Source organism: Oratosquilla oratoria, chromosome 4, assembly GCF_046742065.1.
Source record: "Oratosquilla oratoria isolate Oo_2021 chromosome 4, ASM4674206v1, whole genome shotgun sequence".
Taxonomy (NCBI): domain Eukaryota; kingdom Metazoa; phylum Arthropoda; class Malacostraca; order Stomatopoda; family Squillidae; genus Oratosquilla; species Oratosquilla oratoria.
In genome coordinates, this window is record NC_134780.1 from 19,007,601 (window position 1) to 19,021,607 (window position 14,007).

Sequence of the window (14,007 nt, forward strand, 5' to 3'; positions counted from 1 at the left end):
CAATTTTGCTTGTTTCTTTATTCGAAATAAGTAAATTAGAAAATGGCATTATCTGGGTCAAAGAAGTAAAGTCTGTAAGGTAATAATAACCATTTTCTATGTATTTAGCTATTCGTATTTGTAAAAAAAAAAAAGCACTTATTGCTGAAGAACAAAATTAATAAAGTGTTATAGAGTGTTATTGCATAAATAACCGAAGGTATTTTGCAAGAATCGATAATACTATTTTGCGACCTCACTTGGGTTAATCACACTCAGGACAGGATGATTGATACAGTAATGGAAAAGGTTACACGGGATCGTCGCCTAAAGATAGTGGACACTGTTTTCAACTAACACTCCATCACATGTGCAGCACTGTACAGCATGTCTATGACGTCTGTTTGACTTTGTGCCATAAGGGGTGTTGCATTCACAACTCCTGGACCAGCACACTTCCATTCACTAATGCTGGCCGTGCAATTCCCGACCAGAGCAGTGTCACAGAAAATAGTGAATAGTAACACACTAGAATTCTGTGACAGCATAACACTGGTCAACACAATGAAACATGCTTTTTGTCTCAAAAACTAATGTAGGTGGACTTCGTGGTCTTTTATTATGCAAATTTTAAACGTGTTTTCAGAATTTGTCTAACAAACATGGTTTTGCTGAGTTTGATTTTATAAGAACTGTACATCTTTAATTAACATATTAGAATATTACTAATGTGCTGACCTTTACAAAGGGATACTATTGAATTTTCGACTATGGGTACATCTCTGCTTTCTAATAGAGTCATAAGTTATGTTAAGTCATGTTAACTCCTTCTTGGGATTTGTTCTCCGACACCAAAGTCATATATCATTTCTTGTATTTTGTTGATGTCCATATGACTATCTAGAGCAGCCATGATTGGTGTATCACTGTTGATTGGTGACACATCAAAGACTTCGTTAGTTTGATTGCAGAAGAACTCTTTTCCTAGAAATCTGTCTCGTTGGTGGACGGGGCTGGGATGGGCAACGTGTTGTGTGTCGTTTAAGACTCAACATAGGTTTGCTAACGAAAGAATATTAGAGTTCCGGGTAACTGTTTATTGGATCACTGCGTAATGTACACACACCTCTCACTCGGAACAACCCGCTAACAACTAACGCGTCCTGCGCGTCTCTTTCACATCCTACGGTTTCCATTTTCTCAATTTGTTTCATTTATTCCCTTTCACACAGAAAACAACGGACACTCAAAATAATACGTTAATAAGCATAATCATATAAGGATAATCTATTTTACATTCATTCCACTTTCACATTACAATAATTGAAATGATAATTAAATAAGTAAACAGGTATGCTAATCTACGATTTCTTCCTGGAGCTTCGAGAACAATTTGACACACGTACGAACACACGCACACATTTCCAATTGTGCATCACTTGCATTTTCTACATAGATACAAAATGCTATTGCTATATACAGTAAACGCATATGTTTGTATTTTCGTGAACTTATAAGTTTTTGTGTTCAGGGTCATTTCAAGAATTACACTGTTTTTATATATCATTGTACTGTTATCTTTGCCTAAATGTATCATTTCATTACTGTTATGAATATTTTTTCTTCTTTGCCATTTCTGTCATATATCTGTAAACCATTTTTTTTTTCTTCTAATAACTTCTACTAATTTTTAAACCTTGCCTGTGTGACAATGTACGTATTTCTTATGAGGGCATGATTGTTAGATGTCCTGCTTCTATTTGAGTACCATCGTCTTTGAGTCCGGTGTCCGTAACTCTATGATTGTATTTATATATAAATACATGTGCACCTATGATTTTTCTCTTTACGAAAGAGAACAGAAGATAAATAGGATTCAGCAACCACTGACACGAGGTCTTGAGTTTGTTCTCATTGAGGTAGATCCGAAAGTTGGAGGAGGTAGACGCCCATCGAGGCTACGCGAAGAACAAGTTGGTGGAGTCCTCCTCCTCCTCTCCGTATGTGATGCAGCCGCTGGTCGGAATCTGGCCTGTTATACCCGAGTGGCTTATTAAGTTGAGATGCATGTCGTGGCACAGGTTCCTGGTAACCTCCTGTGTGTAGCTGGGATTCATGCCGCGCGACACCTTTTCCAGTTCCATCAAGGAGTTGCCCATATGGGACCTCAACCGTTGGATTTCCTCCTTCTCCGTCCTGAGAGCGGAGTGCAGAACAGACTGTCTCTCCTCGCTGGCTGTGATTTCGCCACTGAGAGCCGCCATCTCCCTCTCGGCCTCTTGGTTCCTTCTCATTAAGGATTCATGTTTCTCCAGCAAATACGCCTTCTCCCTACAAGAAAAAACAGAAGACTTGGCATCTCGTTCTTTCGGGAATGGGAAGAGTAGGACAAGGGAGACGAATGAAGGAAGGGAGGGTGCTTTGCAATGGACTTACATTTTCTTGCGTTCCCTGTTCTCCCGGACCTTCCTGGCCCGTTCGGCAGCGGGGCCCTCCATCTCCCACAACTTGATCTTGCGAGGTTTGCCCTTCTTGGTCAGTCGAGGGGGCGTGAGGCCTGTTCCTTCTCCAGGGAACAAGGACGAGGAGGAGCAGACGGACGTGGAACTGTAGGCTGGCGACGGACCAGGCCATGTTACTCCAGCATCTGCAAGACAAACAAGGTATCAAGGGCTCTGCAGCCAACGTCGGCAAGAAGACAAGAACTGCCACGCTTATAAGCTGAGCCTGACTGCGGCATAGCCACCATGGAATTAGGTGTTCATATGTCACTACTCAGTGTTCCCTTACTTCGAAAGCAGAGCTCTTACCTGTGGCGGGATAAAGTGACGGCTCCCTAGAAACCTCTGACCTGCGGTTTCTGCCTTCGCAGAAGGAACCTTCTTTTGCTGCTGCTGCTGCTGCTGCTGCTACTTGTGCTTCTGTTGGTGTCACCGTGGATAGCATCTCAAAGCGTGCGGCAAGGAAAAGGTCCTGCATGGAGTCTGAATTCCCATACACATATTCCTCCATGATTGAAATGGTACGGCGTGCCTCCGGCCTCGGGTCTAGAGTTTTCTCTGCTTGCCTTGGGTCGGGCTACACAGTGGTCTGTCACTCGGGCAGATGGTGTGGACAGTGTGTAGGTCCGCTGATATGCTGGTTGGTTGCTTAAGTGGGTACTGAGAAGAGAGGGAGGAAGCGCGCGTGGGCTCTCACATCAAATCCAAAGATTGTTGTGCGCGTCAATCGTTCAGCTCTGTCTTCTTCGGCCTCTACACAACACGGGCACCGCAGCGGTTGTCTGCAATTTGTTCGCTTGGATCGTCAAGGAAGGTTGGAATTCTCTGTATCTACTTTGTCATGCACTTCTCCAATATGAGTCAGGAGTCATGACCAATAACAACGCAAAGTGATATATATATACAACCGTTTCACTCTCGGAAAGGCTAGATACGTTCAGACTTCAAACGTTGCCACAAAAATGGACGTTTGAGACAGTCAGGGCGCTAAAGTGCGGCACCGTGGAAGTACGTGCAACCCTCGTCCTTGAAAAGTTACGCACATTTTTCAATGAACGTGCGACAGATAGGCCGGATGCTTGTACACGTTGAAGAACAACGTTGTCGCCTGAACGATAAGTTGCGGTGGCGATTGCATATTCGCCTGAGGTGAAGGTAAAGTCGTCTTCTGCTGCTGATGGGGAGTGACTGGTTTGATTGTATAGTTGCATGCATTCACTGTTGCAGTTAAAACAAGAGTGTGGATACTTAGCACTGGCTGTACATTTCATTTTGTGCGTATTCGAGGCCATCATATCGTGTTTTCGACTCATTTCTCCAGTGATGAAAAAACGTTTGAGGAAAGTTGGACAAACGTCCTGGTGGGAAGTTGTCAATCGTTTCCCCCAGGAATGATGCAATGCTCTTTTTTTCTGTCGAGGATGAACAAAAGCTTCCGTGTAAGCACACGAAACTTCTTCACACACACATACTGGCATACACGTATTTATACAAAGTACGAGCAGATTGATTTGTACGATGGCGTACAGGAGCACGAGCCTCCACACGCACGCAAGCGCGCACATACATACAAACATAAACACGTATGTACACATACTCACACATACACATAAAAACACAAATACACACGACTTGTTGATGTACCAGTTACCGTCTTTGATTGCCAACTCAGCGGAACCGAGATCGAGCCCCATTCATGGCCTTGCAGTATTGCAAACCTTCACTGCTCTGTTTCAGCTGGCCTTTTGTCCTGAGTGCATCTTTGCTTTTCTCTTCATCTGTACTGTTTCTTGAATGAAAGCCATGCAGCTCTTTAAACATTACCACGCACAAAGTCCGCTATCTTTAGTCGACGATCCAGTGTAGCCTTTCCTATTACTGCATAAATCATCATGTCCTGAGTGTGATTAACCCAAGTGAGGTCGCAAATTATTATTATCGATTCTTGGAAAATACATACATACATACATACTCCCCTCCACCCTCCCTCTCATCTTGGCACCTCCTGGATGACGGGTCATCCCTGCATCCTGTCCACTACTCTGGGTCAGAAGCAGTGTCGCAAGACACAGCACATCCACAGCAAGACCGCTTTATAAATTCGGCGACCCCCCTTCTCCGTCCCCCCATGCAGAAAAGGAGAAGACGGGGAAATATCTCTTCGGGCTACGTCAATTTTTTTCTCATATATACTTCCTCACACCCCATCCCCCACCCACACCCCCTCATGCATCACAGCATCATCTATATACAACCCCTCTTCATCCACCCCTATTTTCTGTCCTCTTCCGTCCTTCCTCCACAGACATTCCTCTTTTTTGTAATGCCCCTTTCACCACATCCATCCATCTCATCGTAGGACGCCCCCTCATATTCACTCCTTCCACCTCTGCCTTTCACACTTTTTGAACTAATCTTTCTTCACTCATTCTTTCACATGTGTCCAAACCATCCTACTATTCTTTCATCAACCCTATCTCCCAGCTCCCTTTCCACCCCTGTTCTCCTCCTCACCTCCTCATTTCTCACACTATCTAGCCTAGTAACCCCGATCATACTTCCCAGACATTTCATTTCAAACTCCTTCTCTCTTCCTCTCTTATGTTCCATGTTACTGCCCCCTACAGTGCTGTTGGAAAGGTCCACTACATCCTGGTGGAAGTGCTCGCCTTGCCCCTGTAGGTATGTTACCACGCTCTCCTTCTCTTGATCAAGATGAGCAACAGGGAGGTGAGGGGCGACCAGGTCAACCCACAATTCACTACAAAGGAGGACTAGTAGATGAAGAGAGTAGCAGACAAAAGGTCATGTGGAAACAGTGATGGTTTGCAATGTGGAACTGCCTAGTGTAGCCTTATGGTCTCGTGCCGTCATCTTCATTCTTATGTTCTTTTGTACTGCGATGCTTTTGAAGCTTTGATCGGGGCTCGATCATGGTTCTGCTGAGTTGGCAGTCAAATACGTTAACTACTGCATTATCAACAAGCCGTGTGTATGTGTATGTGTGTGTGTGTGTGTTTATGTGTGTGTGTGTGTGTTTATGTGTGTGTGTGTGTGTGTGTGTGTGTGTGTGTGTGTGTGTGTGTGTGTGTGTGTGTGTGTGTGTGTGTGTGTGTGTGTGTGTGTGTGTGTGTGTGTGTGTGTGTGTGTGTGTGTGTATTTACCTAGTTGTATTTTAGGGGACGCTTTCAGTTTTTTCTTAAAATCAAATATAGTTTTGGCACTCACTGTTCCTCCGTTTAGTTTGTTTCAGACATCAATCACTCTATGTAGGAAGCTATTTTTTTCAGGTCTCTTCTGTAACTGTCCTTTTTGAGTTTCTTTTCGTGTCCTCTTGTTTCTCTTCTGTCCCACTTTAATAAGTCGTCTCTATCGAGAATTTCCATGCCTTTCATAATTCTGTAAATGGTCAACAATATTGTAGCCATCTCCTCATCCATGTAGTCGAAAGCCACTTTCATTGAACTCAATAAGTCTCTCCAAATAATTTATTGACATGTTATCAGGTGTCAAGTCACTTGAGATGATTACTCCCAGGTCCCTTTCTGAATCGACTTTTTGACTTCCTTGTTTCCAATTTCATATTGACCCAATACTCTATTTTTGCTTTTTCCAAATTACATTTTGGTACATTTCTTAATGTTGAAGTTCATCTCACATCTCTGACTCCATTGTTACATTTTGTCTAGGTCTTCTTGTAGCGATCTGCAATCTTCTTCTGTTCTTACTCTCTTGAGTAATTTGGCATCGTCAGAAAAGAAGTTCATGTAACAATTTACTCCCTCATCCATATCATTTATATATATATGGCAAACATTAAAGGAGCCAATACAGAGCCTTGTGTGTGTGTGTGTGTGTGTGTGTGTGTGTGTGTGTGTGTGTGTGTGTGTGTGTGTGTGTGTGTAAGCGCGCGCGCGCACTTACGTGTCCATTTTTGTGTGCATGTGGGCGTGCTTGTGGAGGTTCCCGTTCCTGAAAGCCATCATACGACTCAACCTACTTTGTATAAGTAAATGTATGCCAGTATGTGTGTTTGGAGAAGTTTTTTTGGGACTACACGGAGACCTTTGTTCACCCTCGAGGTGGAAAAAAAGGTATTGCATCACTCCTGTGCAAAACGATTACTTCCCGCCAGAATGGTTCTCCAATGTTTCCCAAACGTTTTTTTTTTTCCTAAATCACTGAAGAAAAGAGTACAAAACACGATCTGATGGACATGATTACGTACAAAGGATCTATACGCTTGTCATAACCGCAACAGTGACTGCATGCAACTACCCAATCAAATCAGACTCAAAGGATTACAAAGGATTACAAAGGCGGAGCATGCCGACAGGAGACCTTTTGATCCATATCTAGGTCGGATGCGAAAAAAAATCATATTAATAATAAAATAATAAATAAAAACTATGATAATGTAAATAACAAATAAAATACATAAATAAATGCATAGGTATAGTTAAATAATAAACAAACAGGTAAATAGTAAATAATAATAAATTGACATATAACTAATAATAAATGAAAATCAGACAGAAAATGATAACAAAACAAAAACAAATAATATAAGATAAATTAAAATCATTACAGCATCTTACTTAGGTATTTATCTAAATGATTCTTAAAGCTTCGAACTGAACTACATTGCACTACCTGTACAGGAAGTTTATTCCATTCATTAACTACACGGTTGGCAAAGTTGTTTCTACCTACTTCCAAATTGAATCTATTTCCGGACAGTTTGAGACCATTGTTTCTTGTCTGATTCTCATTCAATGTAAAAATTTGGTCATTTTTGATGTTGTCAATTCCCTTTAGAATTTTAAAGACCTGTATCAAGTCACCTCTGAGTCTACGCTTTTTTAGGGAAAACAGATTCATATGTTTTAGTCGATTTTCGTATGACTTATTTTTGATATTTGGAATCAGTTTTGTGGCTCGCCGTTGTACTTCTTCCAGTCTGTCAATGTCTTTAATGAGATTCGGTGACCATACGGAAACAGCATATTCCAAATGTGGACGAACTAACGATTTATATAGCTTGTTAATGAGTGATGGACTTTTGAAATCAAAAGATCGCGCAATGAGTCCTAGAATCTTATTTGCTTTCTCAGAGGATGAAATACACTGCTTAGATGATTTGAGGTCGTTACTGATAATTACGCCGAGATCTTTTTCACTATTCACTTTTGTTAACGAATTTCCAAATAACTTGTAATCGTACTTACTGTTATTTTTACCTATGTGCATTACCTTGCATTTACTTGTGTTAAATTTCATTAGCCACTTTTCAGACCATTGCTGTAATTGATCTAAATCTTCTTGAATATCTAATTGGTTTGAGTGATCATTTGCCACTCCGCACAGTTTTGTATCATCAGCAAATTTGGAAACAGTAGATTTTAGTCCATGGTCTATATCATTTATATATACTATGAATAGAAGTGGCCCAAGAACGGAACCCTGAGGAACTCCACTTGCAACACTTTTCCATCCAGAAGTTTTTCCATTTAAAACAACTCTCTGTTTTCGACCATTCAACCAATTACTAGTCCAACTTAATAGGCTACCACTTATTCCATGCAAAGCTAATTTAGTAAGTAGTCTTTCGTGTGGGACGGTATCAAAAGCTTTTGCAAAGTCTAGATATATTAAATCTATATTGTTTCTTTTGTCATAATTCGAGATAACTGTGTTGTAGAATTCGAGTAAGTTAGTCACGCAAGAACGTTTCCGTCTGAAACCATGCTGACTATCATTTATCAAACGGTTACTTTCTAAATGATGTTCGATAGCATCTCTGATGATAGTTTCCATTATTTTTCCTACGATTGAAGTCAAACTTATAGGCCTATAGTTATTTGGTTTCTTTTTGTCACCTTTTTTGAATATGGGAGTAACGTTAGCTAGCTTCCATTCTCTTGGGACATCTCCGGATATGATGGATTTCTTGAAAAGAATTTCTAATGGAACAACAATCTCATTTTTCATTTCCTTTAAGATTCTTGGATGCCAACCGTCAGGCCCTGGTGTTTTATTAACTTTGAGTTTGTCTATACACCTTTTAATTTTTTCTTTTGTTATATTTACCGTAGTGAGTAAGTTTACCCTAGACTTTTCACAGGTTTCAGTTTGGAATTCACCTTGAGGTGTTTCGTTTACGAATACCGAGCTAAAATAATTGTTTAAGATATTACACATTCCTTCATTTGAATATTCAAGTTCACCGTCAGCAGATACTAATGAACCAATGTGATTCCTAACAACCTTTTTATCTCTAATGTAACTATAGAATTCATTGGGATTCTCTTTGGATTTATCAGCGATGTTCATTTCGTATTGTCGTTTTTTGTTTTGTTTTTTAATCTCTCTGTATTGATACATAACTTTCATAGTCATTAGATGCACCCGAGCACTTATATTTCTTAATAGCCTGTCTCTTTTTAGCAATACTTTTTTCAGTTTCTTTGTCGATCCATTTTAGGCAAGCCTGATTTGGGGGCGTCTGTTCTTAAACGGGATGTAAGTATGAATCATCTTAATAAGCGTATTTGAAATATTTCCTATATCTGATCTACAGGTCTTTCGCTTAATATGCCTCCCAATCTGTAAGCTGAAGCTCCTGACGTAGTCCCATAAACTGAGCTTTACTGAAACCGGGTATTTTACAAACACAAGTATCTATTCTAAAATTTTTAGCAGTTTGAATCTAACTTGTGATCGCTATTTGCAATAGTTTCGCCAACTTTTACATCGGTTATCATGCTTTCACGGCTAGTAATCAATAGATCGAGTAAGTTTCCATATCTTGTGGGCTCTTTTACATGCAGAACTAAATAATTGTCACCAAGAAAATCAATCAAGCGACTACCTATATAGCCATGTTCAAGGGTCATCCAATCAATGTCAGTAATATTGAAATCACCCATTATCAATAAATCCCGGTTGCAGAAAGAAGACAGTTTTTGAAATAACAGTTTGTCGTCTACTAATGATAATATCTTTGGCCTATATATTACACCTACATTCATTTTTTGTCCATTTGTTTGGGTTAATTCTACCCACAAACTATCAATGCATCCTGTTTCACTTTCTCTAAAGCACAGGCATGGACATTGCTTCTAACATACAAAAGAACACCCCCACCTTTCTTGTGGTTTCTACCCTGATGAAAGTGTTTAAATCCAGCAATATTAAGTTCAGCCTCGAACTCTGTACCATTTCACCATGTCTCAGTTATTCCTATCATATCGAGAAGACGTCATCGTTGTTCGTCGACACTTGTCTCATAGGTGTGCGTACAAGCACCCGGCATATCTGTCCATATATTCATTGGAAGATGCGCGCGACTTTTCAAGGACGAGGGTTGCCACGTATTCCCACCGTGCCACGTTCGTGTACATTTCTATTTTATATTAAAACTATATGTAGATCCTCTTCCTTGAATAATGGTGCCCGCTGCCCAGTTATCACTATATTCACAGATGCATATCTATGGATACAGGAATCAAATACTTGCAAGCTGAAATTATCGGAGAACCCAACACATCAAGCAGGCAGAATTACATTTCTATCATTATCCTTGAATGAAAACATGCAGCAAAATAATTAAAAGTTGTAATCCGTGGGGTTAACAAATCTTCTATCTTTTTGGTCCTTGATAAAATGAACAAAATGATGAGCATCTTAGCAGATCACCAGGAACTCAACAAATGACCTTAAAACCTGTCAACCGAATAATAAGACAAAACAACAGTATCGCCAGTACTCCCAAGTTCTTTCATTGATGGTGATGACTAGTTTGAATATGCTTATAGCAGCATTAAGGCCCACGAACAAGGGTTTCCTCATTGCGGACGACAGTAAAATTGGACGTCTAATTAGGTCAGGAGACGACGCCCAGATTCTGCAGGATGATCTTAATAAATTGTTAACATGGTCGGTGAAATGGCAAATGAACTTCAATATCTCTAAGTGTAGTGTGTTAAACGTAGGGCTACACAACCCCGAAAATAGATACAACTTAGATAACACGTTTTTAGACAAATCTGAGTGCGAGAGGGACTTGGGAGTTCTGGTGAGTCCGGACCTTAAAACCAGGAAGCAGTGCATTAGCGCCAGAAATAAAGCTAACAGGGCATTAGGCTTCATTGCTAGGACGGTAACGAATAGAAGTGCAGAGGTAATTATTAAACTCTATCTAGCGATAGTTAGACCCATCCTTGACTATGCGGTACAGTTTTGGTCTCCGTCTTACAGAATGGACATCAATTCACTAGAATCAGTACATACTGTATATGCCAACATTCCATCATGAAAGGGTATGTTATATAGGGTGTGTTGTAGTCACAGTTTCACAAGCGGAGGTTCGTTACAAACACTGTGCACGTTATGTGCACGCGGTCGCTGAGAACTGAAGTGGTTTGTTGCTATTCACTTGGATTATGTGTAAGTGTAGATTAGGGTTGCTCATTTTCTAGCGATTTTTCGAAAAAAGTCGTGGGGGTGTCTTTTCCCATTATTTCGTTGACGCTGAATCTAGTAGTGAGAGGGTGTGTTATATACTTGTAATCTTGTGATACAACTTCGAAGTATCTATCTATTTAGCAGTCCTTCTATTCGTCTGGGGTATTGGCTGCTTGTTATTGTGGCAAAGTAGCATGCAGTTGATACTTTAGGGTCTATATGGGGCGCCCCTACGGACCAGAGTCACACATCATTTTGTCTATGATAGAGGAAACTCTGTTCATAGAGAAATGATGACACTTTTATACCACGACTCTCCCTCCGCTATGCTGTCCCCCAACCCCTTGTTTGCTGTCCTGTACCATTTCTCTGAGTATTCAATTCCTGTGGTGGGGGAAAAGAATACTGCCACCCAGTATTTCCACTTGGATCGTAAGAGGCGAGAAGAAAAGGGACGGGGATTGGGACTAGGCATCCTTCTCCTTCTCCAGGTAGGGAGGTGCTTAGAGTGAGCTCTTTAAATGAAAAGGAAAAGGTGGAGGAATACAAGAAGAAGCTGAGGGAGGAGTGGGAGGGAGTGAAGGATAGAGTAAAGGTAGGTGTGGAGGAGGGATGGGGATGGTTCAAGGGGGGAGTCACAGAGTGTGCAAAGATGGTGTGTGGAACAAGAAGGACAGGAGGAAATAGAAGGAAGGGTAGTGAATGGTAGGATGAGGAAACAGAGAAGGTCGTGGAAGAGAAGAGGCAAGTTTTCATAGTTTGGTTACAGAATAGGACGAGGGAGTCATATGAGAGGTACAAAGAAAAGAAAAGAGAAGTAAAGCAAAAGGTAAAGGAGGCAAAGAGGAGAGCAGATGTGAAGTGGGGTAAGAGTATGACAGAAAGTAATAAAAAGATGTTTTGGAAAGAAATTAGGAGAGGAAGAGGAGGCGAATCAAGTAGAGAAGAAAAGGTAAAAGGTGCAGATGGAGAGATGATAATGGAGGAGAAGGCAGTAAGGGGAAGATGGGCAGAATAGTTTAGGGAGTTGCTAAATGTGAAGGAGGATAGGGAGGGAAAGATAAGAAAATGACGGTGATGAGTGAGGAAAATGGAGGAGAAATAAGGAAGGATGAAGTGAAGGCAGCTGTTAAGATGATGAAAGCAGGTAAGGCACCTGGTCTGGATGGATGCCATGCAGAATGTCTTAAAAAAGGAGGTACGGTGATGGTGGACTGGTTGGTGAGGTTATTTAATGTTTGTTGGAGAGAGGGTAGAGTGCCGGAGGACTGGAGCAGTGCCTGTATAGTTCCTCTTTACAAGGGAAAAGGGGACAAGTGTGAATGTAGTAGTTTCAGAGGGATTGGTTTATTAAGTGTAGTTGGGAAGGCTTATGGGAGGATCTTGATTGAGAGGATTAGGAGAGGAAGAGAGGGAGTAATTGGTGAGGAACAGTGTGGATTTAGGACGGGTAGAGGTTGTGTAGATCAGATTTTTGTGGTAAGACAGATATGTGAGAAATCTATAGGAAAGGAGAAGGATGTTTTTTGGGCTTTTATTGATCGGGAAAAGGCTTACGATAGGGTAGACAGAGAGGCACTGTGGGAGGTTATGCAGATATACGTGATAGAAGGAAAGCTTCTAGGTGCTGTCAAGAGTTTTTATGTGAGTAATAGAGCTTGGATCAGGATTAGAAATGGAGAGAGCGAGTGGTTTGAGGTAAAGGTGGGACTTCGTCAGGGATGCGTTATGTCACCCTGGCTGTTCAACTTATACATGGATGTGGTAGTGCGAGAGGTAAATGCAAGGGTGGTGGGTCAGGGATTGGAGATGGTTAAAGAAAATGGAGAAAAGTGGGAGGTGAGCCAGCTGTTGTTTGCTGACGACACTGCGCTTGTGGCAGGATCGGAGGAGGGATTGAGGAAGTTGGTGACAGAGTTTGGGAGAGTGTGTGATAGAAGAAAGCTGAAGATAAATGTGGGTAAAAGGAGGGTGATGAGATGTACAAAGGGTGAAAGTGGCAGTAGACTGGAAGTGAGCATAAAGGGAGAGCGACTGGAGGAAGTGGATAGTTTTAGATACTTGGGTCCAAATGTGGCAGGAAAAGGTGGAGTGAAGGTGGAGGTAGAATGTAGATTGAGAAAAGCAAGTAAATACCTTGGTGGATTGAAGAGTGTAATGAGGAATATTTGGGAATGGATGCTAAGAGGAGACTATATGAAGGAGTAATTGTGCCAACAGCACTGTATGGGGCAGAAATATGGAACATAAGAGAGGAAGAGAGAAGGAGTTTGAATGTGTTTGAGATGAGGTGTCTGAGAAGTATGGTGGGGGTTACTAGGCTAGATAGAGTGAGAAATGAGGAGGTGAGGAGGAGAACAGGGGTGGAAAGGGAGCTGGGAGATAGGGTTGATGAAAGAGTATTAGGATGGTTTGGACACATGGAAAGAATGAGTGAAGAAAGACTAGTGAAAGGAATAAGGAAGGCAGATGTGGAGGGAGTGAACATGAGGGGACGTCGTAGGATGAAGTGGATGGATGGGGTGAAGGGGGCTTTGGGGAAGAGGGGAATGTCTGTTGAGGAAGGACAGGAGAGGACAGAAGACAGGGGTGAATGGAGAATGGTTGTATATGGATGATGTTGTGATGCATGAGGTGGAATGGGCGGGGGGATGGGGGATGAGGTAGTATGTGTGAGCAAAATTTGACGCAGCCCAAAGGGATTTCTTCCCGTCTTCTCCTTTTATGCATGGGGAGACGGAGAGGGAGTGTCGCCGATTTAATGAAGCGGCCTTGCTGTGGATGTGCTGTGTCTTGCGACACTGCTTCTGACCCAGAGCATTGGACAAGGTGCAGGGATGACCCGTCATCCAGGAGGTGCTAAGATAAGAGGGAGGGTGGAGGGGGTGTGGAGTGTATTCAGGGATGGAATGGGTGGGAATGATTTTATGCCTTTTCCTTTTTGGATACCTCCCTTGTAAGGGGGAAAAAGCCTTGGTATATGTATGCATGTCTATTTATCTATTTATCAATATAGCTGATTTTGAAACATATTTTTCATTTCAGGGTTTTCTGCTGACAA

The 14,007-nt window shown here is 41.6% G+C and overlaps 1 protein-coding gene across 1 annotated transcript; it reads right to left on the reverse strand.

Annotated features, from left to right (window-relative positions):
• Window positions 1–1,425: 1,425 nt before the first annotated feature.
• On the reverse strand, window positions 1,426–3,331 carry LOC143024286 (uncharacterized). The gene is made up of 3 exons (XM_076183078.1): window positions 2,790–3,331; window positions 2,416–2,626; window positions 1,426–2,310 (listed from the first exon to the last, which is right to left on the reverse strand). Exons 1-3 carry the CDS (start codon window positions 2,989–2,991, stop codon window positions 1,938–1,940), a joined length of 786 nt encoding a protein of 261 aa, XP_076039193.1. The 5' UTR covers window positions 2,992–3,331; the 3' UTR covers window positions 1,426–1,937.
• Between the last annotated feature and the right edge of the window lie 10,676 nt (window positions 3,332–14,007).

Coding starts and splice junctions, on each gene's coding strand:
- LOC143024286 (XM_076183078.1), bottom strand. CDS start 2,991: ATGGAGGAATATGTGTATGGGAATTCAGACTCCATGCAGGACCTTTTC. Junction 2,627..2,789: donor GTCACTTTATCCCGCCACAG/GTAAGAGCTCTG, acceptor TTTGTCTTGCAG/ATGCTGGAGTAACATGGCCT. Junction 2,311..2,415: donor AACAGGGAACGCAAGAAAAT/GTAAGTCCATTG, acceptor TTTTTCTTGTAG/GGAGAAGGCGTATTTGCTGG.